We start from the raw sequence: 26,386 nt of genomic DNA on the forward strand, positions 1-26,386 counted from the left end.
GCGTCAGGCTCTGGGCTGATGGCTTGGAGCCTGGAGCCTGTTTCCGATTCTGTGTCTCCCTCTCTCTCTGCCCCTCCCCCGTTCATACTCTGTCTCTCTCTGTCCCCCCCCCAAAAAAAAAAAAAAAAGTTAAAAAAAAAAATATGCGCATTAAAAAAAAAACATTGACATTGTCAAATTGTCTTCCACAAAGAATCAAACAATCTTTTCAATATTTGTCAATTTGTTAGGTGAAAAATGGTATTTCATAGCTTCTTCTATTTTCCTTGCCATTAGTGTTCCATTAGCACACCTTTCGTTTTTAGTTTTTACACCTCTTTATATGTATTTAGCTCTGCTAAATAACTATATATACAAGCTTTTGATAGAATACTAATCCATTTTCTTTTAAACATGTGCAAATTTTCTTTGGAGTTTCTCTTTTAAATTTATGATGTCTTTTGATATGCAGTTTACTTTTTAATTCCAAACCACTAACATGCCTGTTAAAATTGGGAAAAGTTTCCCGAGCTGAAGTTAGTAAATATCTCCCTTCATATTTCCTCTCAGTACTTTTACAGTTTCATAATTAACATTTTATCTTTAATCTATTTGGAATGTATTTTTATGGCTTAGAGTTAGAATTTAACTTAAAAAAAAAATGCATCCAGGGTGCCTGGCTAGTTCAGTTGGAGGAGCATATGATTCTTGATCTTGGGGTCATGGGTTTGAGCCCCCAAATGTAGAGATTATTTTTAAAAATTAACTTTAAAAAAATGAAAAAAAATAGTCAAAATAGTTCACTATTAATTTATTAGTGGATCATTTTCAAGTTGAAAAGTCACTTTCACCATACATTAAATTTCTGTTTCTGGTTGTGCACTTGTAATTCTGTTTCATTGTTCACTGTTCATCTGTTCAGGTCTATGTTAACTTTTGAGTATATATTGACAAATCATGTAAAAGGAAGAATACTCCCTATCCATTGTCCTTTAAAAAAAATTATTGGTTATTTTGGAGAATTATTCTTCCATGTAAACATAAAATCAGTTTCGTTTTCCATTAAAATTTTATCAGAATTTTAATTATGATTTATACTTTTACATATTAACTTAAAATGTGGAGTTTCTATAATGTTGACTCAATTTAGAAATATAGCATATTCTTCTAGTGAGTTTTTTCTTTTTGTAAATTTTTATAAATTTTTCTCTTCTATTTGACTCACTCCTTTCTGTTTTTAGTTTATTTCCAGGTATTTAGTAGTCTAATAGGGGTTCTCTTCCACAAAGCATATTCTAAATTTTTCTTATGAAATTAATATTATTTACATATAGTTGGGAACAGTGAAGGAAAAGTATATGATACTACCACTCTATTACAAGCATTTATTATTTTGGAATATTTCCTTCTAGACGCAGTATGATCAACAAAATTTTTACCCACATTGCAATCCTTTTATTCAGAAGCGTAAGACTGCCCATGAAACATACATGCAGTTTGGTTATCAGTGATACAGTATTTGTATTTGCTAAAAATAAATCCACAAAACTTGGCTTAAATTAAGTGCTTATGAAAAATATTTTTTTCTTTCTACCCCTCTAGTTACAAAGTAATAATGCTCAGTATAAAAGTCTAAAGACTGAAGTGTACAATCTAGAAAAAGTTCTCTGTATCTGACCCCTTCCCCTGCCTCTGAGAACACTGGCTACTGTTAATTTGGTACTTATTTTTCCAGGCAATTTTTGGCACCATCATAGAAATAATATTTTTCATCCCCCACTTGTGGTAGTTCCCCAATCTGCAACATTTTATGCCATGTCATTTCAATTTTTTTTTTTTTTTTTGGTAGCTACATGGACTTTTCCATAGTATTTTCTTGAATAGATGTTCAGATTTTATTTAACTGTTCACCTGTTGTTGGCTACTTGGATTTTGCAATGAACATAGATAATGGCTGGGCCCTTTGATTATTTCTAAAGACAAATTCCCAGAATTCGTTTCTTAGCCAGAAGATCTGCACATTTATATTTTTAACTACCCTTCAAAAATGGTGTTTTAAAGCCAAGTTATGGATGTCTACATAATACTTGGTATTTTTCAAGTCCTATGAAATTTAAGCAAGGGTCTAATTATGTAAAACTTACAGGAGTTGCTTCTGTAGCAAGTTATTCCTTTTTTGAGGGTACAAACAATAAAAGTTCAACACTTTTATTTGTGCTGATCATGTGCTTTAAGAATAAACATCAAACCAACCTAATTGCAGTGGTGTATATGCTACAAGTACTAATGGTGAATTTGCGTCTGACAAGGGTTAGATGGGTTTCCATTTCATTCTTTAGGTTATCCTTCGAATTATGTAAAAGAACAAAGGAACCTACAAAGTGTCTAATGCGATAAATTGGGAGACAAAGGGATGCTGTCTGTGGTGGATAAAGTGTGCACATTTTAAACAGAAATTACATGAGCCCTCTCTGGAACTAGTGCTTGCACAACTCCCAGTATAAGCCTATGCTCCATCTGTAACGTATGGATGTTGTTTCCCTTCGAACCTCACAGTATTACTGCCTCACAACTGGAAAACAAACTCCCGAGAATATGAGAACATTGAACACCATGTTAAACCATCAAATATACTTGATAACTAACAGAAATTAAAGCCTATGATGAACTTGTGCCTTTCTAATACCGCTAATTCTGTGTGATCTTTCCCCGGGACCAATCATTGATACACTTAGCTTTGTCATCTCAATCCTGTCAAGTGGGCTGTATCTCCTCCTATTGCAATCTGATTTACAGTTCAAGCAAGTAAAATAAAATGTCTATCAAGTTAGTGGTTTGTAAAAAGGAACTCTGTCAAGGTTTTATTAATCAACAGATAATTTAAAGGTCTTCTATCCTCATTTGCTTAATCTAATCTTTACATCTGTCCCTTTTTTCACATGTTGGCTTGATACCGAAACTTGTCACAGCATTATAATGAACTGAACCAAGGCACCATGAACCACATGGGCTTTGCAAAACCCAGACCGGTTAAAGTCAGGGCTTCATTTCTTAGCTGTTATCTTGGGCATTTTTTAACTTCTCTGAGAGTCCTTATCTAAATTGGTAATAATGGTACCTATCTCATGGGGTTATTATGAGGATTAAATAAACTACTGGCACATAGATATATAAAATTTTTTTTGAACTTACGGTTATCTGTAAAATGGATAGAATGTCTTCTCTGGGTTTTGCTTCTTTCCACTCAGCAAATAAGAAATCACTTTGACAGTGATAGTTGAGAAGTCAACATAAATGCTTTGACATAAATACCACATTAAAAAAACAGAAATAAGTAGTTTAGTACTGATGTAATAGAACTTACCAAAAAGATGTGTTTGTCACAAACCACTGTTTGAAACAGCCCGAAAAAGGCTTTCAAACTGAAATTATGTGGCCGTATTGTCTTCATTAGAACAGTCCAAATTGTCTGAGACACAGAGATGTTACGATTCCTAGAGTCCTAAATACCATTCAAAAAGTTTGACAAATTTTTGTACCCTGTGCTTACTAGACTGAATTTAAGACCCAACTGCTTAGAGAAAGATGGCTTATTTCATTAGGAATGGATTGGAAAAGCTATATTGATGAGTTTTCTTTTGCTTTAAATAACTTTTCAAATAAGGTGGGAGGTTGGATAGTCAATCAAAGGGCAAAGTCTTCTACAGGTAATATATCATATTAGGAATATGTAAAACTAGCATTTTCCCCAAGGCACTCAGCCATTTAGCTGTCAGCACTAATGAGTAAGAAATTTAGGTTTTACAGTAATCTACAGTGGAAAGCCCTGGTTACTAGATGTGTCCCAAAAATACTTCCTTTCTTGTATGGCTATTTATTGCTTCTGATTTTCCCAATAAGCTCATAACTACAACATAAGCAAACTAAAAGAACAAATGCTCTCTGCTAATTCCATGATAAAAATACTTGAAACCCGCCATCTTTATAATTGCACACTATCTGCAGTTATTACACAAAACTTCCTAGGACCCAGAATGGAACAGTTAAAAACATTTTCAAACTTAAAACTAATGTTCATGTGATGCCAGTTACTCTTAGAAAAATACACTCAACTCTGAATAGGCATTCATTATATATTTCAGGAAAAAACCGTTCATGGCTTAGAAATACATTAAAAGGTGTATATAGTTTAAGTTAATACTAAAACTAGAGGTCTCTAAGGTTTAAAAACAAGTTTCTTGTTGACATTGTGTAATTTAAATTCCACATACTTTCAAACCTTTGGGATATGTATCCTTAGAATTTGGGTACTTTTCTGGCATTCTATACTTAAATAGAATTTTTCAGAAAAAAATGACAACAGGAATATGTGGAATAGCCAAGGTCTTCTAATGATTTATTAGCAAGTTCTGATTTTTCTAAGTCAAATAATTTATGACTAGACATTTAAAGATGTGGGTTAACAGGAAAAAAGTATCTTTTTTAAAAAATTTAATTTTGGGAAAAAATCCAAATTCTTATATGTCTTTCTCTCTTTTTGTAGTTCAAGTACGCTTACAAGACTGATGGCATCACAGTGGTATAAATATGAAGGGACTACTGAAGAATCTGAAGTACTGTACTATTTGGCTTTAATTCAGACATCTATTAAAGACTTTCATGTGTTGAAAAAAAGCACAAGGAACAGAGATGTGAGAACATTTCTGCTTTATGCAGTGGCATTAGGCATATAAGTCAGATGCCATGTCAAAATTAATACAGGCTTTGATTCTTGATTAGGAAAATCCTATGTATCACAACTTTGATGGTTTAAAGAGGTTTTATTGTATATATATTTTCCACTAGTACTACTAATAAACTTTAGACTTTTATATGCACATTTTGATACTGTTGCCTTGGGGAAAATTATGGTTAATAAAAAGTTGATTTTTTTAAGAAAACTTTATATTTTATGTTTTTTCTTTGCTAAATATTTAAACACATTAAAGTGAAATATCCCCTTTGCTATTTCTACCTTTTTTATGCATAGAAAAGAAGCACACATCATCATGCCTCAAACTACTTTTTATTTGCAACTACATGATTTCACGCAATTCTTCTAAACAATGACATAAAATAGATTTCCTTGTGTATAAATAACTTACATATTCTCCATAAATGCTCAAAGGTGCTAGAACAGATCGTCTGCTGCTACAGTGTTCTCATATCCAACAGAGTTGATGCACAATATATAAATACTCAAGTCCAATATTAAAAACTCAGGCACTTGACTAACTTTAATAAAGTTTCTCAAACTATATCAATATATCTAAAGTGCATATATATTTTTTTAAGAAAGATTATTATCAATAACTTTTCTATAAAAATAAGTTTGACGGTTTGGCCCATCTAACTTTACTACTATATGAATATGAACTTTTAATATGTGGTCAAGCTTATTCTACCTTCTCTCAACACTGACACCAACAGAATCAAAAGCAGCTAGTGAGGTGCTAACATGTGAGGATTAATCCAGTGATTCCGGTCACAATGCATTCCAGGAGGAGGTACCCATGTTACTGGAATTGGGCGATACGGTTTATTCTTTCTTCCCTGATTTGGATAACCAAATGGAATAGGAGGAGGGTAGTGATTCTGATGGCCATTCCCTCGGTACATTCCTGGCTTTTTTCTGGGCAAAGGGTGCCACATTGGAAGAGGTGGGAATATCAATTCTGAAATCTGCATGAAAGAGGAAACAGTAAGTTAATTCAGAGGAAAAATCAGTCACATTATTCCAGATTACTCACGAAAGAAAAACAAAACCACTCACCCATACCCTACCCTTAAGTGTAGGTCTAAATAACATTCCTATGGTCAGATCTAAATATGTTAGAAATTTCATATATTGTAGGTGATTGATCAGTTTTCTTTTTTATTTTATTTTTTTTAATGTTTATTATTTTTGAGAGAGAGAGAGAGACAGAGACAGAGAGCAAGCAGGGAAGGGGTGGAGAGAGAGAGGGAGACAGAGAATCAGAAGCAGGCTCCAGGCTCTGAGCTGTCAGCACAGAGCCCGATGCAGGGCTTGTACTCACTAACTGTGAGATCATGACCTGAGCTGAAGTTGGCCGCCCAACCGACTGAGCCACCCAGGTGCCCCTGATTAGTTTTCTTAATGAATGAAAATGAATAAAAAACACAGCACTCTAAAACAAGCAGGAAAGATCAAAACAGAATGAATGGAAGCCTGAAAGGACACATCATGTTTTAGACCAGTGGTTTCCACAACTGGCTGTTTAATAAGAAGTCACCTAAAAAAGCTTTTAAACACAAAATACATTTATGCCCTAGCCCTGGTCTAACTGAACAATAACAATCTTTTAGGAATAGAGGCCAGGTACTCTGACTGCACTTCAGGTGATTCTGACGCAGCCAGTTTGTGTTTTGGAACTACAGTCTTAGATTATCCCCTAAGTCAAATGGGACATCAAGTCCACATTACTCAAAAAGTTATCAGCAATTTTGTACACCCCTGCTAAGAATGCTGTACCTTGTGACTATGTGTTTCTGAGTTTTCTTTTTAAAATGTTTATTCTTTTTGAGGGAGAGAGAAAGAAGAGAGAAGGAAAGTGAGAGGGAGAGAAAGAGAGCACACGGGGAAGAGAGAATCCCCAGAAGGCTCTGCACTGATCAGATGAGGGGCTTGAATCCACAAATCATGGGATCATGACTGAGCCGAAATCAGGAGTGGGATGCTTAACCAACTGAGCCACCCAGGTGCCCCTGAATTCTCTGATTTCTAATCTGTTCCTCTTAGTACAGGTATTTTAAAACTTATAGTCTGTATACAATTACATTTATATGATAGAAAATACAAAAGGTATAAAAGCATATACATGGAAAGTCCCTCTTTATCTGATTACCGGCTACCCAATTACCCTTTAGAGGCAACTTACACTATTTTTTTTGTGTATACCCTTAGAATCAATCCATGCATATAATAGTTAGGCATACATCTATACACACATTTTAAAAGACATTCATATCAATACATAACGTCCTTTTTCATTATTTTACAGCTAGATGTAATGCAATGACTACGCCATAACTAACTGGTGTCCTACTGATAGAACATTTAGGCTGTTTTCAATGTTTTACTATTAAAAAACAATGCACAACAAATAAAACAATGCTTCAATGAATAACCTTAGTACAGTTAATTCCTTTTTTAATAAAAAATTTTTAACATTTTTATTTTTGAGAGAGAGAGACAGAGTACTAACAGGGGAGGGGCAGAGAGAGGGAGACAGAATCAGAAAAGCAGGCTTCAGGCTCTGAACTGTTAGCATAGAGCCTGACACAGGGCTTGAACTTGTGAACCGCAAAATCATGACCTGAGCCAAAGTTGGATGCTTAACTGACTGAGTCACACAGGCACCCCAATACAGTTAATTCTTAATTATATATAATAATGGGGAAATAAGGCAGAATTTGGAGTTCAAATAATTGGCCTATAAAACAAACAGAAAAATGCAATGTTTTCATTTCTTTTTACACTGGGGTGCTGGTAAGGTTTTAAAACTGTCAGAAAGATGACAAAATTCTGGAGCTTACATTACCCTTTCTAGTTAATCCTAATACACCACAGGCAACCACTGTTCTGATTTCCATCACCAGAGTTTTCCGTCTGTGAACTTTAATAAAAATCAGCCAGCATGTATTCTTTGTGTATGGCAAAATTCTTTTGCTCAACCAAATGTTTTTGGGGTCCTTCCATATTGTGTCTAGTATTATTAGTTCTTCCTGTTTTTTGTTGACTATTATTCTATTTTGTGAATACCTCACAATTTTTCTTCCATTCACTTGTTAATGGACATTTGGGTTTTTTTCCATTTTACTATTATGAAAAAAGCTGCTATAAACATTGTAATACATGGCTTTGTAAATATTTTCATTTCTCTAAATACTTAAGAGTATAATTGTTGGGTAATAGGGTACATGCATATTTAACAAGTTCCAGAGTTTCCAAACTACTACTACATAAACTAGTAGTAGTTTATGACTAGCTACTTCACATCTTTGCCAACAGTTGGTGGAGTTAGACTTTAATTTCAGCCATTCTGGAAGCAGTGTTTCATTGTGGTTTTAATTTGCATTTCCCAGATGATAAATAAGGTTAAGCACCTTTTCATGTGTTTACTGGACATTTATATAACTTCTTTTGTACAGTGTTTACTCTCATCTTCTGTCCATTATTTTTAATTGGGTCATTTGTCTCTTATTATTGATTTATAGGAATGATTTACAAAGTATATTCTGGAAACAAGTCCTTTGATGTATGTACTGAGAATATTTTGTCCCAGTCTATGCTTTGCCTATTAATTTTCTTAATGGCTTGTCTTGATGAGTAAAGATTTTTAATTTTGGTGAAGTCAAATTTATCAAGTTCTTTTCTTGTGCTTTTTATATCCCTTGGGAGAAATCTTTGCTTATCCCAAATAATAAAGATACTTTTTGTATTTTCTTCTAAAAGTGTCAGAGTTAGTTAGCTTTTATGTTTGGGTCTATGATCTATCTCAAATTAATTTTTTTGTGTGTATCATGTCAGATAGTAGTTAGGTTCATTTCTTTCCGTAAATAGACTAACCAATTGGTTTAGTACATGTTCTTGAAGACTTTCCCCTATTGAATGGCTTTGATACTTTAGTAATAAAAAAAAAAAAAAGACTGAACATATGTAAGTCTATTTCTGGAGTCTCTATTTTGTTCCATTAATATATTTGTGTATCTTTAAATCTACACTGTCTTTTTTTTTTTTTTTTTTTAAGTTTATTTATTTACCTTGAGAGACGGAAGGGAGAGAACCATAAGCAGTCTCACCGTCAGCACAGAACCTTATGCAGGGCTTGATCCCATGGACCAGATCATGACCTGAGCTGAAATCAAGAGTCGGATGCTTAACTGACTAAGCCACTCAGGCACCAATGGCTTAATATTAGTGTAAGGCCTCTAACTTTATTCTCCTTTTTATAAATTTTAGAATCAATTTGTCACTTTCTAGAAAAAGGCTTGTTGGGATTTTGATTGATACTGACCTTGAATCTATAGATCAATTTGGGGAGAAATGACAGTATTTTCACTTCTTCACACAATTTTTTTTTTTTTTTTAATGTTTGTTTTTGAGACAGAGACCCAGCATGAGCAGAGGAGGGGGCAGAGAGAGGAGATACAGAATCTGAGGCAGGCTCGAGGCTGAGCTGATAGCACAGAGCCTGACGTGGGCCTCGAACTCATAGACTGTGAGATCATGACCTAAGCCAAAGGTGGACACTCAACCACCTAAAACCACCCAGGCACCCCATATAATCTTGACTTCTTAATTAGTAATTTCCTGGGGTATCTTTCAAAAAATGGACTTCTAAGAGAAAAAAGATCCTAACCTAGGAACTTTTTATCTTTACTTTGAAAACTCCCCTTTTGAAACCTTTTAGCAGTACCAGGTTCAAGATGAAAAAGTGAATAGGAAGAAAAGATTAAAGTGGGTCACTTGCACCAGCTTTCTACACAATAGATTATAACAGTCAAGCTTCTCTGTTATGAAAAATTGTCAAGGAAAAATATTTTATTTTAAAAGCACACAAAAGACACTTCAATTTCCATGCCTTTGTTTAATTTTACCCTAAAAGTTTCTTAACATGGGGAGAAATACAATTTAAAAGGAAAATCTAAAAATTAAAGGTCAATTTACTTGTAAAACATCAACAGCAATCAGTTCAATTTAAGACTTACTTTCTTGCTTTGTTGAGTAACAATAAAATTCTGAGTATGAAAATTGCCATGTGTGAATGAATTCCAGGCAATATAACAACAGTAATTTGGAGAATATATCATACATACTCTTTTATACTGCTTTAAGTTGTTTTTTAAAAAAGGGGCACCTGGGTGGCATAGTCGGTTAAGCGTCCGACTTCAGCCAGGTCATGATCTCACGGTCCGTGAGTTCGAGCCCCGCGTCAGGCTCTGGGCTGATGGCTCAGAGCCTGGAGCCTGTTTCCAATTCTGTGTCTCCCTCTCTCTCTGCCCCTCCCCCATTCATGCTCTGTCTCTCTCTGTCCCAAAAATAAATAAACGTTGAAAAAAAAAATTTTTTTTAAAAGTGCATGTTATCTTACAATATGCATATATAGATATATCCCTAAAAATATGATAATCATCAGACCTAATTTCCCTCACAAGCCTAGGAAGGATAATTTAACAACTGAAAAAACAAAGCAAAACAAAACAAAACAAAACCCCAGAGAAATAAAAAACTAAGGTATACTGAAAGTATGTTCATTATATAAATGTATGGTGAATGTAAAGATTTAGTTTCTCATACTTAAAACACTAATTTCTTACTCATTAGGCTGAAATTCTCATTGTAGCCCAAATCCTACGCTCCATATGTTGGATATGTTTCATCACGTCTAATAAGGTGAAATTAATAAAAATAGGTACATTTTTAAATAAACTCAGGGGTGCCTGGGTGGCTCAGTTGTTAAGTGTCCGATTTTGGCTCAGGTTATGGTCTCATGGTTAATGAAGTTGAGCCCTTCATCGGGCTCTCTGCTGTCACCACAGAGCCTGCTTCGGATCCTTTGTCCCCACTCTCTCTCTGTCCCTCCCCAGCTCATTCTGTCTCTCAAAATAAATTAAAAAACTTAAAAAAAAAAACAACCCTCAAAATAGGAAAAAAATACAAATAAGGCTCAACTGAATAGATTTCCTAACATTTTTTTTAAAAAAAAAATTTTTTTTTTTAACGTTTATTTATTTTTGAGACAGAGAGAAACAGAGCATGAACGGGGGAGGGTCAGGGAGAGAGGGAGACACAGAATCCGAAACAGGCTCCAGGCTCTGAGCTGTCAGAGCAGAGCCCAATGCGGGGCTCGAACCCATGGACTGTGAGATCATGACCTGAGCCGAAGTCGGACGCTCAACCGACTGAGCCACCCAGGCGCCCCTAATTTCCTAACATTTTTTGACTTATCTTTTCTGTTGAAGACTATTATTGTATTAAAAGTGTGTGTATATATATATATGTATATATAGATGTGTGTATATTAAGAGTATATTAAGTATATTAAATAGCAGTTAGGTTCCTTTTTTTCCATATAGACCATCCAGTTGTTTTAGTACCAGTTCTTGAAGACTTTCCCTACTGAACTGCTTATATATATTTATATATATGTACTATATATACTTCATTCACTCATTCATTCTTTCAGAGAGGGAGTGCCTGTGAGCAAGAGAGGGACAGGGAGAATTCTAAGCAGGCTCCATGCCCAGTGCAGAGCCTGATATGGGGCCATGACCTCAGCCAAAATCAATAGTTGGACCTACTGAGCCACCCAGGCACTCCAAGAATTTTTAAAAGTATGTTAAATGTTTTTTGGTGTGTGGGGTATAAATAATAAATAAGTGAACAAATTTGTAAGTGCGTGCCTGGTAGCTATGTAACTCTTCCACTGTTGTAAGTAAAGGAGATATTGTTTTGACTTGAGTGAAAAATTAACTCCCATATTATTCAGTGAAGTTTCTCTTTAATCGTGGGGAGAATAAAGTTAAACCCAATGGTATTAATCAGAAGTGCTGAAGGCTACAAAAAATGAATACCTATTTTTTAATACAAAAGGATTTTTAAAAAATCAGGAATGTTTTATCACCACGGTTTTTTTCTATTCTTTGCCACATTTTTTTAAATGTTTGTTTATTTTTGAGAGAGTGAGCGAGAGTGCAAGCAAGAGCAGGGGAGGGGCAAAGACAGAGAACCTGAAGCAGACTCTGAGCTGTCAGTGTAGAGCCCGATGTGGGACTCAAACTCACAGACTATGAATTCATGACCTGAGCTGAAAGAGAGAGTCAGAAACTTAATCAACTGAACCACCCAGGGGCCTCTCTTTGACACACCTTTTAAAATATACTTATTCTAGGAGCTCCTGGGTGGCTCAGCTGGTTGAGCGTTCAACTCTCGATTTTGGCTCAGGTCATGATTTCAAAGTTGTGAGATCCAGCCCTGAGTTGGGCCCTGCACTGGATGAGGAGCTTGCTTAAGATTCTCAGTCTCTCCTTCTGCCCCTCTCCCTCGTTCACTTGCTCTCTCAAGTCAAAAATTAAATATATATATATTAAATTTAAAAAATCAAATTAAAAATTAAAAATACATAAATTTTTCTGAATATATTGTTAAAATTAAAAATATATATTCATCCTAAAAAATAAATTAATAGAATGTTTTTATCCTACTTATTGAGTAGTAGTAAAGCAGACCCTTGATAAAGTGACTCAGGATGTCTATTTACATCTCAGAGGAGCAGCTTCCTTTAGTGTACAAAAGCAAGAACCGGGATTCAAAATCTCAAATCAGAAACCCCAAACAACATGAGCAGGACTACCTGGAATGACATGGCAAGCCCTGCTCATGACCTTTAATAGAGAGCTGATCGATCCATGGTTACCTGGTACACAGGACTTGGGGTTGTAGTCACCGAATTGGGTTTCACTTCTACTTCCTTACTTGTTTCTTCATCTGAAGAAGAGGATCCTGAATGATAATCAGAGGTAACTTTATCAAGGGCCCTAGTAACTTTCTTGGAGATTTCATCCTTGTTCTCATCCTCATTTTCAAAGCTGGCAACAATGAATGCATTGTTTTTCTCTCCATACCTAAAAATTAAAAAAACAAATTCACACACCTTGAAGCACTATCAACAAAAGCAAGAAACTGTCCATAAAAACAATTAAACAGGCTTGGACATGCCATCGGTCCAAAGCAAAGAAGGAACACTCCCAGAACTTAACCCTATGTAACCCACCTACAGGCCAACAGGTCGGCCATGATTTTCTACTTCTGGCCTACTTACGTGCAAATAATAAGAGATTCTATTCTCTTCAATTTTCTTTCCCACTGCCTCCTAACAAAAATAGTTGTTTAAAATATCTATGAGAAATGCACTGTTTTGATTACATTTTTGTATGTACCATTAACCTGGCTTATATAGTAAGATTTTCTAATGTATTTTTAGCTGACTACTATAATATAGATACTAGTGATTCAAGTCACAAATCAACTGGACATTTCCTTTGAGATTTACTTTACCATTATTAAATTAAAAGAGGGTCTGAGTTGCCTATATCCACACTGACAAAAATGAGAACTAAGACAACTGGAAAACGAACACTACTATTGAGGAAAATAAAGGGGTTTTGCTTGAATTATATTGCTTACCAGGAAAACTTCTCATCTTAATTTTTTGAAAAAAGTAAAATGAGCCTTTTAATTCTGCCAAAATATTTTTAAAGCCTCGAGCTAAGAAAAATAATTGGTATATGTAACTTTGGCTGTTGATTACTAAAAAAAAGGCGGGAGGGGGGCGCATGGGCAGTTCAGTCAGTTAAAGCGTCCAACTTTGGCTCAGGTCATGATCTCACAGTTTGTGGGTTTGAGCCCTGCATGGGGTTCTGTACTGGTAGCTTGGAGCCTGGAGCCTGCTTTGGATTCTGTGTCTCCCCTGCTTGTGCTCTGTCTTGCTCTGTGTCTCTCAAAAATAAATAAATGTTAAAAAAAAAATAGAAACAAGAAAAGGAAAATAAATTCTGCAATGAGGGAAAATAACATAAAGAATAGTAAAACCAGTAGTTTTTATGTGGAGCATAGGAGAAACCCACAAATTTATTTACATAGACTACACAGCATATACACTATGAAACTATTTCTAGTAAGTGTTAAGGACAAAGGAAATGGGATTGTTAAGCAGTTCTTATACAACATATGGTTCAAGTTAGAAAGACAAAGTGATTTTAACCTTAAAAAAAACAAAAACAACCTTGACAGAAAAACAGGGTTTATTTTAACTATGTAAATTAATTTCATTTTGAGATAATCCTTATCTCAAATTATTTCTGAATCAGGATATGTACAATAAGTAAAAGGCCAAAAAAACTGCAATAAAGCCTTTGAAAGTTTTACAGAAATCATGCAGTCTCACAAGTGAGTTCTATTTCTTTAGATAGCTGTGCTGTCTACCATTCTCACACAGGCTGAAAGGGGGCCATAAATGCTACCTAATATGGGACATAACTCCCTTTTCTATTCTTTTCCAGTTTCCTTCATAAAAAGAGTTGCTAGGGAGCGCCTGGGTGGCGCAGTCGGTAAAGCGTCCGACTTCAGCCAGGTCACGATCTCGCAGTCCGTGAGTTCGAGCCCCGCGTCAGGCTCTGGGCTGATGGCTCGGAGCCTGGAGCCTGTTTCCGATTCTGTGTCTCCCTCTCTCTCTGCCCCTCCCCCGTTCATGCTCTGTCTCTCTGTCCCAAAAATAAATTAAAAACGTTGAAAAAAAAAATTAAAAGAAAAAAGAGTTGCTAGATGGTGGAAAGAGCACTGAACATGTTTCTGGTTCTGGCTCTCCCACTAACTAGCTCTGTAACAAGGGGCAAGTCATTTAACGTGTCTAGGCCTTGGTTTTCTGTCTGTTAGGCAAGAAAGCGGAGAGCTGACTGGGTACTGGTTGGTTTTCAGCTAGTGATTCTCTGCTATAAGATGCCTGAGAAGCTGGGCAAATTGTTCACAACACAGAATTCCTGTACTATAATTTCAAGTTTAAAACTATAATATAGTTTTAGCAATGGAAATTTACCTCTCCATCCTGCCCATATATTAAAGACTTAACACATTTCAATACAAAGCTTAATTCATGTTAATAATGCCAGCAATATTAACAAGGGGCTTAGGCCAACCTTCAGTTTTTGCCCATTAATGGAGTCAACATTCAAGTAAAACAGAAAAGCAGGCAATTTGAGAAAAATCCCTGCCTCTGTGGAAACTGAAACCTAAATCAAGGGCAGACATCTAATGAAGGATCAGCTAGTTTAATTAGGTTCTGCATCTTTCCCTCTGTAGTATTTTGGGTATGAGGGTTCTCATATTAAGTGAAGCTGTTGATTATTTTAACATTAGAGTGTGCAGTTAATGCCTTACAATTAGTAACGGACAACTTTTAAACTTTCCATTTTTCAACCACATGCTGCTAAACATTAAGTCCATTTAGTTAATTTGAAACACATTAATAGTGTCTAATGCTCTAGATCAGGAAAAGGATAATAGAAATTCTAAAAAAAAAAAAAAGGTATAGAATGTTGAGTGGATAATAAAGCTGCCACCCATTTGCAGGCATTCTCTGTAGGAAGGATCCATTATCTATTTTGTCTCTCCTCACATAGTTCATTAAACAATAACCTTTTAACTACACCAACAATCCTTGCACACTTCCAATATTTTATACTGATGGAATAACTCAGTCATACTATGAAGAATGTTCTTTTTGAGTGCATTTCAATTTTTTCATAACTTTAGTCTCTAGTGTACCAATGAGTTATTACTGACGACTCAGATACTTGTTCTATTATATAACTGCTAGATCAGCTTTAATTTTCAGAATGTTTATCTCTATAGTTTTGGTCCCAAAGTACTAATCAATATTGCAATCTCCTCTATTAACTTAGAGCAATCACCTCTACTCAATCACTAGCACATCTTTCTTTTTGGAGTTCTGTTATCACATAATGAAGATGATTTCTTTTTGTTGTTGCTGTTATTTATTTATTTTGACAGAAATAGAGAGGGGCAGAGAGAGAGAGAAAATCCCAAGCAGGTTCTGTGCTGCTAGTGCAGAGCACATCATGGGGCTCGAACCCACAAAACTGTGAGATCATGACCTGAGCCGAAACCAAGAGTTGGACGCTTAACCTACCAAGCCACCCAGGTGACCTTGAGGGTGACTTCTATTAGCTGTGAAAAAATATCACATCACAGTCAATTGTTGGCAAAATTTTACTTGTATGTAAAATTATTATAAAGCTACTGAATGCAAAGATTTTCTTATATTAATAAGATGAAGGAACAATAATTTTTCATTATCTGGCATTATTAAGCAATGAAGTATCCACCTAAGTAGAATATCTATTTAGAGTTTTCATCTTCAGGTGCCAAGATTTAGTTAAGTCATTTCAAATAAATATGTCCAAAATGTTTATACAATCATCCAACCTTCTTTTAAAATTTTTAAAAATATTTATTTGGGGGGCAGGGAGAGCACAAGCAGGGGAGGGGCAGGGAGAGGGAGACACAGAATTTGAAGCAAGCTCCAAGCTTTGAGCTGTCAATACAGAGCCTGATGTGGGGCTCGAACTCATAAACCTCAAGATCATGACCTGAGCTGAAGTCAGATGCTTAACTGACTGAGCCAGCCAGGAGTCCCTACAATTATCCAAATTCTTAAACACATCTTTGGACATAGAAACATTTCCCTAATGACTCAAGATCATTATATTAAATAATACTCATTATTTGATTGGGTGATAATACATTTGTGCCAACTCTTTAGCTTTTTTGCTCCTGTCTCCACATGAAGACTACATGGTATTTTATTTTGGTAGTTTTATAACTACATGAAAAAGGCCCTTTCAAACACTGCTTATAATTTTTATGGCTGAAAACCTATGTAACCAACTAAAAGAACTGTGTGTTAAATAAGAGTCAGGATCTAAGTGCAGGCCTAATAAAAAAGTAAGCAATTCAATATAGTAACTTTGTGATAACTATTTCTTGTATACTAAGGTCCTCAGCAGGGGCTCAGTGGCCAAAGTCTATAAAGTCTCACCTTGGCTTAAGGAGTCCTTAATTAGTCCCAGAATCTAAAAATGTTTGGGGCGCCTGGGTGGTGCAGTCGGTTAAGCGTCCGACTTCAGCCAGGTCACGATCTCGCGGTCCGTGAGTTCGAGCCCCGCGTCAGGCTCTGGGCTGATGGCTCAGAGCCTGGAGCCTGTTTCCGATTCTGTGTCTCCCTCTCTCTCTGCCCCTCCCCCGTTCATGCTCTGTCTCTCTTTGTCCCAAAAATAAATAAACGTTGAAAAAAAAATAATTAAAAAAATAAAAATAAAAATGTTTGACCTTCTTGGACCAAAACTTGAGATGTCTTGCTCTCCTTTTTTCTGAGAAGTGAAGAATCTAGTACCTAAGTTTCCCACAGAATAAGCTGACAACAGCAGCTTTTACCAAATAACTCCATTGTGGTCCAGAATAATTTGGTGGAAGAATTACCATGTATTTTTGGCATGACATGTCATCATCTTTACTTTTATTGTTGAAGATCAGATCAAATTCCATAGTCCACCTTTGGAATATATTATGGTTGCATCAAAAAGTATCTCTACTGTAGTCAACAGGTGAAGTGCACTTAAAACCAAAGGGAAACACCTTAAAGGAACAGCTGTAGGAAATCACTCACAGGGATTCCAAGAATTTACTCATCCTATTTTCTTCCTGCATGGAAATGTCCTTCCCACTTTGTCACCTAGTCAACTGCATCCTTCTCCACCCAGCTCACATATCACTCAGCAGTGTACTGCCCAGCAGAGGCAGTAACGTTCTCTTTGTGCCACCAACTACTGCATTTTGTACATATATCTATTATAGTATAAATCACCCTGTTGTAATCTGCTTGTTCTTTCTTCTCCCTTATTACACTTTGAACACCTGATAGCAGAATGCTACTTTCATTTTTTTAAAACCCCAAAACTAAGAATGCCTGGTCCACAATAAATGCTTTTAGAATGAATGGAGTTCGATTAAATATCATACCTAACACTCACCTATGTATAATTCTGCTCATTAGAAGAGTAGACATAATCTTCGTTATAAAAACAAAACCATGAAAATATTACTTGGTCACTTAAAAACCAAAAAGAGAGAGGGAGGCAAGAGTAGAAACAAACAGAACCCCCCCCCGCCCCAGTTATTATTATTACTTTTTAAATGTTTATTTATTTATTTGGAGAGAGAGTGAGGGGAGGGCAGAGAGAGAGAGAGAGAGAGAGAGAGAAAGAATCCCAAGCAGACACCGTGCTGCCAGCACAGAGCCGGATGCAGAGTTCGAACTCCCGAACCGTAAGATCATGACCTGAGCCAAAACCAAGCTTAACCAACTGAGTCACCCAGGCGCCCCAACCAAAAGTTATTATCCAGTACTATTTGGAATTAACTTATTTTCTTATTTGAAGATGGGAAAGACATGTACACCACCAATGAAAGAAAATAATTGACCTACAGGAGTCTAGCTATCTAAATTCTGCTTTTTGGTGTACAATAAACTTCTTGGTAGAACCATAAAAACCCTGCCCAATCAGTTTTTAAGTGTCTTAAATTTTTTTTTTTTTTAATCTTTATCTACTTTTTTGAGAGAGAGACAGAGCGTGAGCAGGGGAGGTGCAGAGAGAGGGAGATACAGAATCCGAAACAGGCTCCAGGCTCTGAGCTGTCAGTACAGAGCCCAACACGGGGACTGAACTCACAGACTGCAAGATCATGACCTGAGCAAAAGTCAGATGCCTAACCAACTGAGCCACCCAGGTACCCCAAATTTTTAGCTGTAAGTTTAAGCTGTAAGTTTCTTTAGCTGTAAAACAGGAATGTAACCAGCCCTTCACCTTCAGATTACTTTACAAAATTCACAACTGAGAAAGCAAAAACCTGGCCATAAAGACACACAGGCAGGCAATACCTGAGAGAATTTCATAAAATCAGTTCCAGCATGGTAATCCTCTCAGCTGGCACACTCAAGAACTTACCGACAGCACACCTCACATGGATCCACCCACAGAGTGAGTTCCTTTGGCAAGCCTAGATCACTGTACAAGATGCAGCTGTTCTCACAGGCTTTCAGGACATCAGGATCAACTCTCTGAAACTTATTGACACGAATGCATCTACAACAAAGTAGAATAATGTTAATAGCTTTAATTGAATCTTAATCATAAACCTCATTATATTACTAGTATTTGCCAATGTGAATTTAAAACAAACAAACCCTGGCGGAGAATGCTGGAGCATATGTATCTAAGTAGATAATAAATGCGAACTAAAGGCAAAGAGGAAGCATCAACAAGACTACTCAGCCTGGTGGAAAGAGGAGGGCTTCTGTGCGAGCCCAGAGAAATCTGAAGAACTGACTCTACCTCGTTTTAGCCAGAAACTACTCAATCTCACAGGTCCATGAAATGAGCAAGGAGTATTAAAGTTGCATGAAATTACTTAGAGCTCTAAAGGTAGTATTAATAGGCCAAGTTACTATATAACAAAATCTCCACAACTAACAAAAGACCTTAACCAATGTTTAAAATATTTTCAAATTCTTGTGATTTGATCATTTCCTTGCTTATACATCCCAGATAATAAGTGTTAAGAAATACCTATCATTGTTCTAAAATACAGAATCAGTCTAAGACACAGAACTATTCATATCACAGTTAAGATTAAAATACAGTCCAAAGTCTTATTGGCTTATCTCATTTATTTGTTACCAAAGGGTTTTCATAAAAAAAAAAAGTTGTCAAAATAACTGAAAAAAAATTTTTTTTTGAAAAAAAATTTTAAACCAATGTAGCCTCTGTTCCATTTTTTAAACCTAAGAAATACCACCTCTACCTAATGGAATGCTCAAAGATGACTCCCAGGATAAACGCAAAAATACATACTTATTTAAGCATTTTGATTATGTAACAGAAATGGTGGGTACAATAAAAGTATTTAATGCCTACAACTAAGAAATCAATCATGAGAACCCAGGTTTTAGTACCAGTCCCAGCACTTATTTATTGGGTGAATTCAGATTAAGTCATTTCACTTCTTCCTCAGATCCAAAGTTCTAAAATATGGAACATACAAGTTTGCTGAAAAATAGTAATTATACCATTAAATAAAACAATATGAATAGAAAAACATGCTATTTAAAGTTTTAAAAATTATTTTATTAGTTGATTTCAATTTTCATTTAAAACAGTGAAAAAATTCTCATTAACAGTGAATACAGATTTCTAAATAATTCTTTCTCAAAGTTTACTATAAAATGGACAGTTTACTAGATGCTTCGCATGTATTAATTCTTCTAATTTTCATATTATCCTGTAAGTTAGATACCACTTCCCCACTGTAAGAAAAAAAGGAGGCAGAGTCTGAGTATTTTGCCCAACATCACAACTAGAAAGTGGTGAATTCAAGGGTCAAATCTGGACAAGACTCTAAAATCTCTTTTATTAAATACCCTATTCTGTCTGTACTAATCTTAACATCACCATTAACAAGTAAGCAATTCAGAGTGAAAAAATTATTTTATGCAGGTAAGATGCCATTTGTTCCTTTATTTAAGATGGTCCTATGTTTACAAATTGTAGTGCTGTGTATGTTGATTCAAAAGCCTCATGTGCCCTAGGATCAAAAGCAGTTATAGGTAAGATAGATGTTGGATGTATGTGTTTTTGTTATCTACAGTAAGGATGATGTAGACTCTAAGCTTAAAAAATATATATGTAAATAAAGATGCTTAGAGACTCTGCTTCAACAAAATTTGCATACCTTACATATTTTTGTGCTGTTTTTTTAAACTCTTTATACTGTGACTACTCATCCATTAGCCAGTCTTCAAAAACAAGATTTTAAAAGTTGCATAAAAAGTCTATCATTTACTTAATGTTGACAGTTATTTCCAATTTTTTGCAATTATAAAGAAACATCCATATTCATACATATTTATCTGCATTTCTGATTAAACTTCTAGAAGAGATTTTTAGGAGACTTACTGTTCAGAGTAGGAGTATTTTTACAGATCTTGATAATATTGCCAAATTGCCCTATAAACGCCTCTTATTTGTATATATTGTGGAGAAACTATTTTAATTTATAAACACTTTAGAAGAAAATGAACACTTACAAGCTACTCTATGGATTCAAGACTCTTACTGGTTAATCCTATATTCTATTCATTTTTATAATAGTAACAACCCACCATTAAGTCTAATAGTTTTCTACTTCAAAGACAGATTCAAAATGACTCAATAATGATACTTCTGATCATATGCCAATTTAATCCTGTTTAGCTAATTTTTTTCCTCAAGTTTTTAGAATTAATGGAAATGAAACTGTACACTGTCTGACCTTTAAGCATTTACTTGACAGTGTCTCCTTTTTCAGTAATAGTAAAAGTTGTCTTGGCACTTCCAAAAAAGTCTTTGTCCAATGTCAATTACATCAGTGTAAAAGCCTCAACAGCTCTAACTTAAAAAAGCTGTTCACTCTATCAGATATGAAGATGTGCAGAAAAAAATTAAGAGAATCAAGCGAGAAGATAAAAAATATATCGAGTCTGCTTTATATAGAACATCCACATTTCTACTTTAATTCGCCACATTTTCCAATTTACTAGGAAACCTCCTTGGATAAAAATGAAGAGGAAAATACATCAATAAATTTGATTCTTTTCTTTTCAATAGAATACATGCTCACCTGTGGCTTCTAGGAAATGAGAACTAAACAAATCATATTTTCACTTCCCTTGTAGATTCCCTGAATAGTCTTGCACTTGCTACAGCTCAGCAAATGAAATGAAGTCCTTTTTACATCAAAGCACAGAAGTGCTGATGGGGGCAGCAATATGCATAAATAAAAGAATTTCTGTAGTCACACTGTTTTATTTTTTTGTGGCCACCTCCACAAATGGGGCACGGTTTGACAGCTGAGTTCATTTAGTAGAACCCAGGTTCTCAATACAGTGGTCACATAAATACCAGGGAATTAGCATGCCAGGACATGCTTTGCAGGAGCCTACTCTTTAAGCTAAAAATGTAACTTTTTTTTTTAAGGTTTACTTATTTCTGAGAGAGAAAGTTCTAGCAGGGGAGGGGCAGAGAGAGAAGGAGACACAAAACCTGAAGCAGGCTCCAGGCTCTGAGCTGTCAGCACAGAGTCTGAAGTGGGGCTTGAACTCATGAACTGTGAGATCATGAACTGAGCCGAAGTCAGATGCTTAACCAACTGAGTCACCTAGGCGCCCCTAAAAATGTAACTTATAAACCAGAGTAAAACAGACAGCTGCAAGTGAGAGTTATTTTCCCTCTCAGAGACAAGGCAGCGGTTAAACTGTGGTATGCAGAAGCCCTAAAGAATTTAGGGTCAGTGAGACCTGACTTTAAAACGCAGAGCTAATATTTACCAGTTGTAGATCATAACAAATTATCTTCATCAATAAACCAGTTATGGTGGTTTCTACCATAAAGAATTATGCATAGTATAAATGCAATTATTCTTGTGTCAAAATGCATTAGGTGTCTAATACTCAGCTCTCTTTTGCCATAAAACTTTTATTTTTTCCAAAACGTGTAACACGTAATTCACTTGCAGAAACAAAGAAACTCATTTCTCTCAACTCTTACCGTGCCCATTTATGGATAAGTTTTAGGGATCTTCTAGAATTGTGAAAGCCCTTAAGTACCTGTGATACATAAAGAAATCCACTCAAGCAGAAACCAAACTACAATCACAAGACTAACTCCCATAAGCCAACAGTATTGGCCTCCCAAGTCCAGACAGTGGGACACCAACAACAAATACTTGTATTTTAAAATGTGTAAGGAAAAAAATACCAAAGTCACCCCAGAGTTCTGTATTTTGCAGATAAACTGTGAAAGAAATGGACTGGATACCCCCTCAGTCCTCTGGCCTTGCACTCATTTCAGGTGCTATCAGCCTCTCCACTTAGTCCAATCCAACTGTCCAATTTAATCCTTTACCTGTAGGCCTGTCCTTTTGATGGTTTTTCTGGATACCAGTGATTTTTATATTTTTCTTGAAGTATAAGAGTCAATTTCTCAGCAAACCTCTCAACTGCCTCTTTTTTCAACTTATCATGTTTTCGAACTAGCCTTGTGAAAAAGAAGACAACAGCAGCAATTTCGTTCTTCATCTTTCCCTGCAAAGATAAAACAGTTTTTCTCAAAAAACGGAACATAAAAACTGGAAGATAAAGCTCTGCAAAATACCCCTCTTCCACAGCTTCCCTTCTTTTATCTTCTGTTTCACTGGCTCAGATCTGGAAGAGGGAAAATAACCACTAATTTATACCATAAAGACCTTATAATAATACTATCTAAAAACTGTATCACTTAGCTTTGTGAAGTTCAATAAAGAGAGCACACCAAATTGCTCCTGTTGGCTAAAATAAATCAGAGATAGTATATACTTTTTACTAAATTTGTCAACATTTAGCTACAATAATTTAAGTTTAAAATTTTGTGAAATAATTTGAACTTTAAAACACAAGTCCGCTTTGAAAGCCAGCATTGTATAGCTACTATAGAAAACAGTGGCAATTCCTAAAAACATTAGACAGAATTATCATAAGACCAATCAATTCTACACTCATAGCTATATATACCCAAAAGAAATGAAAACCTACTTCTACACAAAAACGTGTACACAAGTGTCAATATTAGCATTATTCATAACAGCCAAAAAGTGGAAGCACTCAAATGTTCAATTGATGGACATTTAAATGTCCAACTGATGGACAAATAAATGTGGTATATACATGCAACGGAATATTATTCAGCAACAAAAAGAAGACTGGCATGATATACTGATACATGCTACAACATAGGTGAAGCTCAAACACACTGTGTTAAGGGAAAGAAGGCAGTTACAAGAGACCAAACATTGTATGACTTCATTTATAGGAGTTTTCCAGAATATGCAAATCTACATAGACAAAAAGTATGTTGGTGGTCTATGGGCAGGAGTGATAGGGGAAAGGAGGAGAGATGTCAGTGAGTACAGGGTTTCCTTGTAGGGTGAAGAAAATGTCCTAAATTGGTTGTGGTGATGGCTGCACAACTTTGTGAATATACTAAAACTAATGAACTGTAGATTTTAAATGTGTATGTTGTATGCTAGGTGAATCCTATTTGAACAAAGCTGTTACACATAAAGAAAAAATTCAGCAATGAGTTTCTATTATAAGCATTCTTTCAGGAACAGAAATCTATTTGCCTAAAAGATATGACCAAAAATAGTGGCTCTATCAAAACATATTTAAGAGAGCAGAAATTCAGGGTCATCTACGGAAAAATCAAACTAAAAGAAATAATCAGAGATTTAGCTGCATTCTGGAACTGCCTCAAGACTCTTTAAATGGCAGATCTGATTTATCATTGATTAATCCATAAAGGCAAAAACCTTGTCCTGGGATTGTTTCGATGTATATTCTGGCTTTACACGATGAGCTCATTCATTTGGCTGCTGGAAGTAACTTGGAGTTATTCACATGCTGCATTTACCAAGCAGTATCACCCTTTCCAGAGCCAATTATTAAAGACATACAGCGTCTGCTATATTTAGTATAAAAACCAACTAACCAACTGATAGTTTTTGTGTTTTCACACGTTTGTTTTCTCACACCTCTTAAAATCCCTCTTCATAATACGATTCCTTTACTCCTTGTGCAAATTCAAACAAGGGATCTCACTGTGAAAGAAATTCTAGTTATCAGAGAACTGTGCTGGCAGTCATACCCACTCTGATCCTGGATGGGAAGACACCCAAACCTTTCTCCTGGAACCACAGAATGCCAGCTACCAGACAACAGGTACTAGGTTGCATATAAGAGCGTGCAGGTACACACAATCTCTGCCTTCTGCAACTGCTGTGAGGCGTACTCCTAAAAAAATGTTGAGCCATTTCCGCTTCATAAGGCTGTATTTATATTCCACCGCGTTAGGATGGAAAAGATAGCCCACTTGCAATTTAATATACGGTTTGAGATGAAAGTTGCTTGTTGATGGAACTACGTTAGCTTCCATCTCACCAAAGAAAACAAGGAACCATATTAAAGTACTGAATCCTTAACTAGATCATTCTTCTCATTCATTAAATTTGTCTACTACGTTCTACATATCTGAGTTCAGGGTTTTGTTCTCATTTTTGTTTTGTTCTGTTTCCTATCAAAAATTAAAAAAAAAAAAAAAGGAAGGAAAGAACCACTTAGTGGTTGCTATTGGTTGTAACACAGGATGAGTCATATCGAATAACTTTTCTTTTTTTTTCGGTTTGAAGGAATGATGCCTGGAATAGCAGAAAAATTAACCCACTCCCACCAGTTAGAATTCTGGGAGTACCAAAAGGTAAACGAGGTAGTTATAAAGTCAGAGAAAGAGAAACTGGAAGCAAGCAGGTCCAGTAAGACCAAAGGCGTCTTAAGTAGCCGCAATTCCTCCACCCACACCGCGAGCGAAAAGCTCCCATTTTAAATATCGCACGGTGACGTCATCCTGGGACGTAGTCACCGCGGCGGCGGCTCAAGTTCTACTTTGTTCCACAGGCTCCTGTGCTCACAGCGGCGTGCACAAAATCCAAAGGAAAACCAAGCTCAGCCTTCCAGTTTATAACTTTGCACTTTTCCCTGTGTTGTAACGAAAGGCTAATAGCAACCGTTTCTAGAAACAAATATTCCTGATAGACATTCCCAAGGTTGAGGAAGCGGGGATCCCGGCCGTGGGGGTGAGGAGCCCTGGACCAGCCTCCGCGGCGTTACAAAGCGGGCTCCGGGCGAGGAGGAGAGACAGGATTTCCCACGGGGCCGGGACTCGGACTTTTTAAGCCATCAAAAACCTGCTGCTAAGCACTCACGCTTGGGTTTTAAGAGTGCTAGGTGAGTAGGCATCAAACATCTCCACCCACTCTGGAAAGAACGGCCTGCGAGCGCGTCCAACTTCTGCAATCGCGGTTTTCCCCGAGTTAAGCGGGGGAAGGGCCCTGGAGCCCCATTATCCCTCCTCCCCCGCAAACAGCCTCGCGGGGTGCGTCTTCCCGTTCGCCCGGCAGTCCGCGGCCGCCGGCCAGGTTCCAGCCTCCGGGGGGCCCTGGGTTCCAGGACGGCGCTCCCCTCAGGCGCGACCCCCCGGACAGCAAGCCGGGTCCCCGGCTTGGGAAAACGCACGGACGCGGAAGGGTGGTGGGAAGGAGCAAGGCTGTCGCCCACCCCGAGCGGAGGGTAACGCGCGGTGGAAACGTGGCAGGAGCCTCGAGGCGGCGTCTCCTCCGTCCCCATCCCGCCGAGGGTCGTGCGGAAACCCTCTCGGGCCGCCCCCCTCGGTCCACAGTCCTTCCTTCTTGCCGAGCAGGGCCGATGCAATCCGGTTCGATCCCACACTCCTCCCCCTTCCCTGGCGCGCCGCCGGCCGCGAGCCTTCGACGTGGCCTCTGGTCGCCGGGACCACCCTCCTCCCGGCGCCCTCGGCTCCACCATGTCCGCCTTCCCCGTCCCGGTCTCCTTACCGCCGCCGCCCTGGGGCCGCAGATTTGGCGACCCCGACCGTCTCCGGGCGGGGAACCGAGGGCGCCGCCTCAGCGGGCCGGCGCTCGGCGGTAGCGAGCGCAGCTAGCCTAGTCCGGAGCGTGTGGCTCCCGCGTCGTCGGGCGGCCGAGCGCGCGCTGAGAGGGCGGGCGGACAGGAGAGCGCGCGCGCGCGAGCGAGCGCAGCCTTGAGGCGACGCGCGGGGGGCTCGC

At 37.1% G+C, this 26,386-nt stretch overlaps 3 protein-coding genes across 4 annotated transcripts in view; 2 read left to right on the plus strand and 1 right to left on the minus strand.

Annotated features, from left to right (window-relative positions):
• The window catches only part of CXADR (CXADR Ig-like cell adhesion molecule), a 57,356-nt gene extending 52,475 nt beyond the window's left edge, over positions 1–4,881 (plus strand). The window contains exon 8 of the mRNA XM_047875546.1: positions 4,523–4,881. Coding sequence (XP_047731502.1) covers positions 4,523–4,564 — 42 coding nt within the window. The 3' untranslated portion in view covers positions 4,565–4,881. The remainder of the gene's footprint in view (positions 1–4,522) is intronic.
• Positions 4,882–5,025: 144 nt separating this feature from the next.
• On the minus strand, positions 5,026–26,364 carry BTG3 (BTG anti-proliferation factor 3). The gene is made up of 5 exons (XM_047875562.1): positions 26,156–26,364; positions 22,618–22,796; positions 18,625–18,762; positions 12,459–12,666; positions 5,026–5,700 (listed from the first exon to the last, which is right to left on the minus strand). Exons 2-5 carry the CDS (start codon positions 22,788–22,790, stop codon positions 5,461–5,463), a joined length of 759 nt encoding a protein of 252 aa, XP_047731518.1. The 5' UTR covers positions 22,791–22,796; positions 26,156–26,364; the 3' UTR covers positions 5,026–5,460.
• Positions 25,429–26,386, plus strand: part of CHODL (chondrolectin) — a 574,497-nt gene continuing 573,539 nt past the window's right edge. Inside the window, exon 1 of one of the 2 annotated variants that reach the window (XM_047875558.1) lies at positions 25,429–25,529. The gene's annotated coding sequence lies outside the window, so the exon portion shown is untranslated. The remainder of the gene's footprint in view (positions 25,530–26,386) is intronic. The other variant, XM_047875561.1, reaches the window with a different exon arrangement.

Source organism: Prionailurus viverrinus, chromosome C2 (assembly GCF_022837055.1).
Source record: "Prionailurus viverrinus isolate Anna chromosome C2, UM_Priviv_1.0, whole genome shotgun sequence".
Lineage (NCBI taxonomy): Eukaryota > Metazoa > Chordata > Mammalia > Carnivora > Felidae > Prionailurus > Prionailurus viverrinus.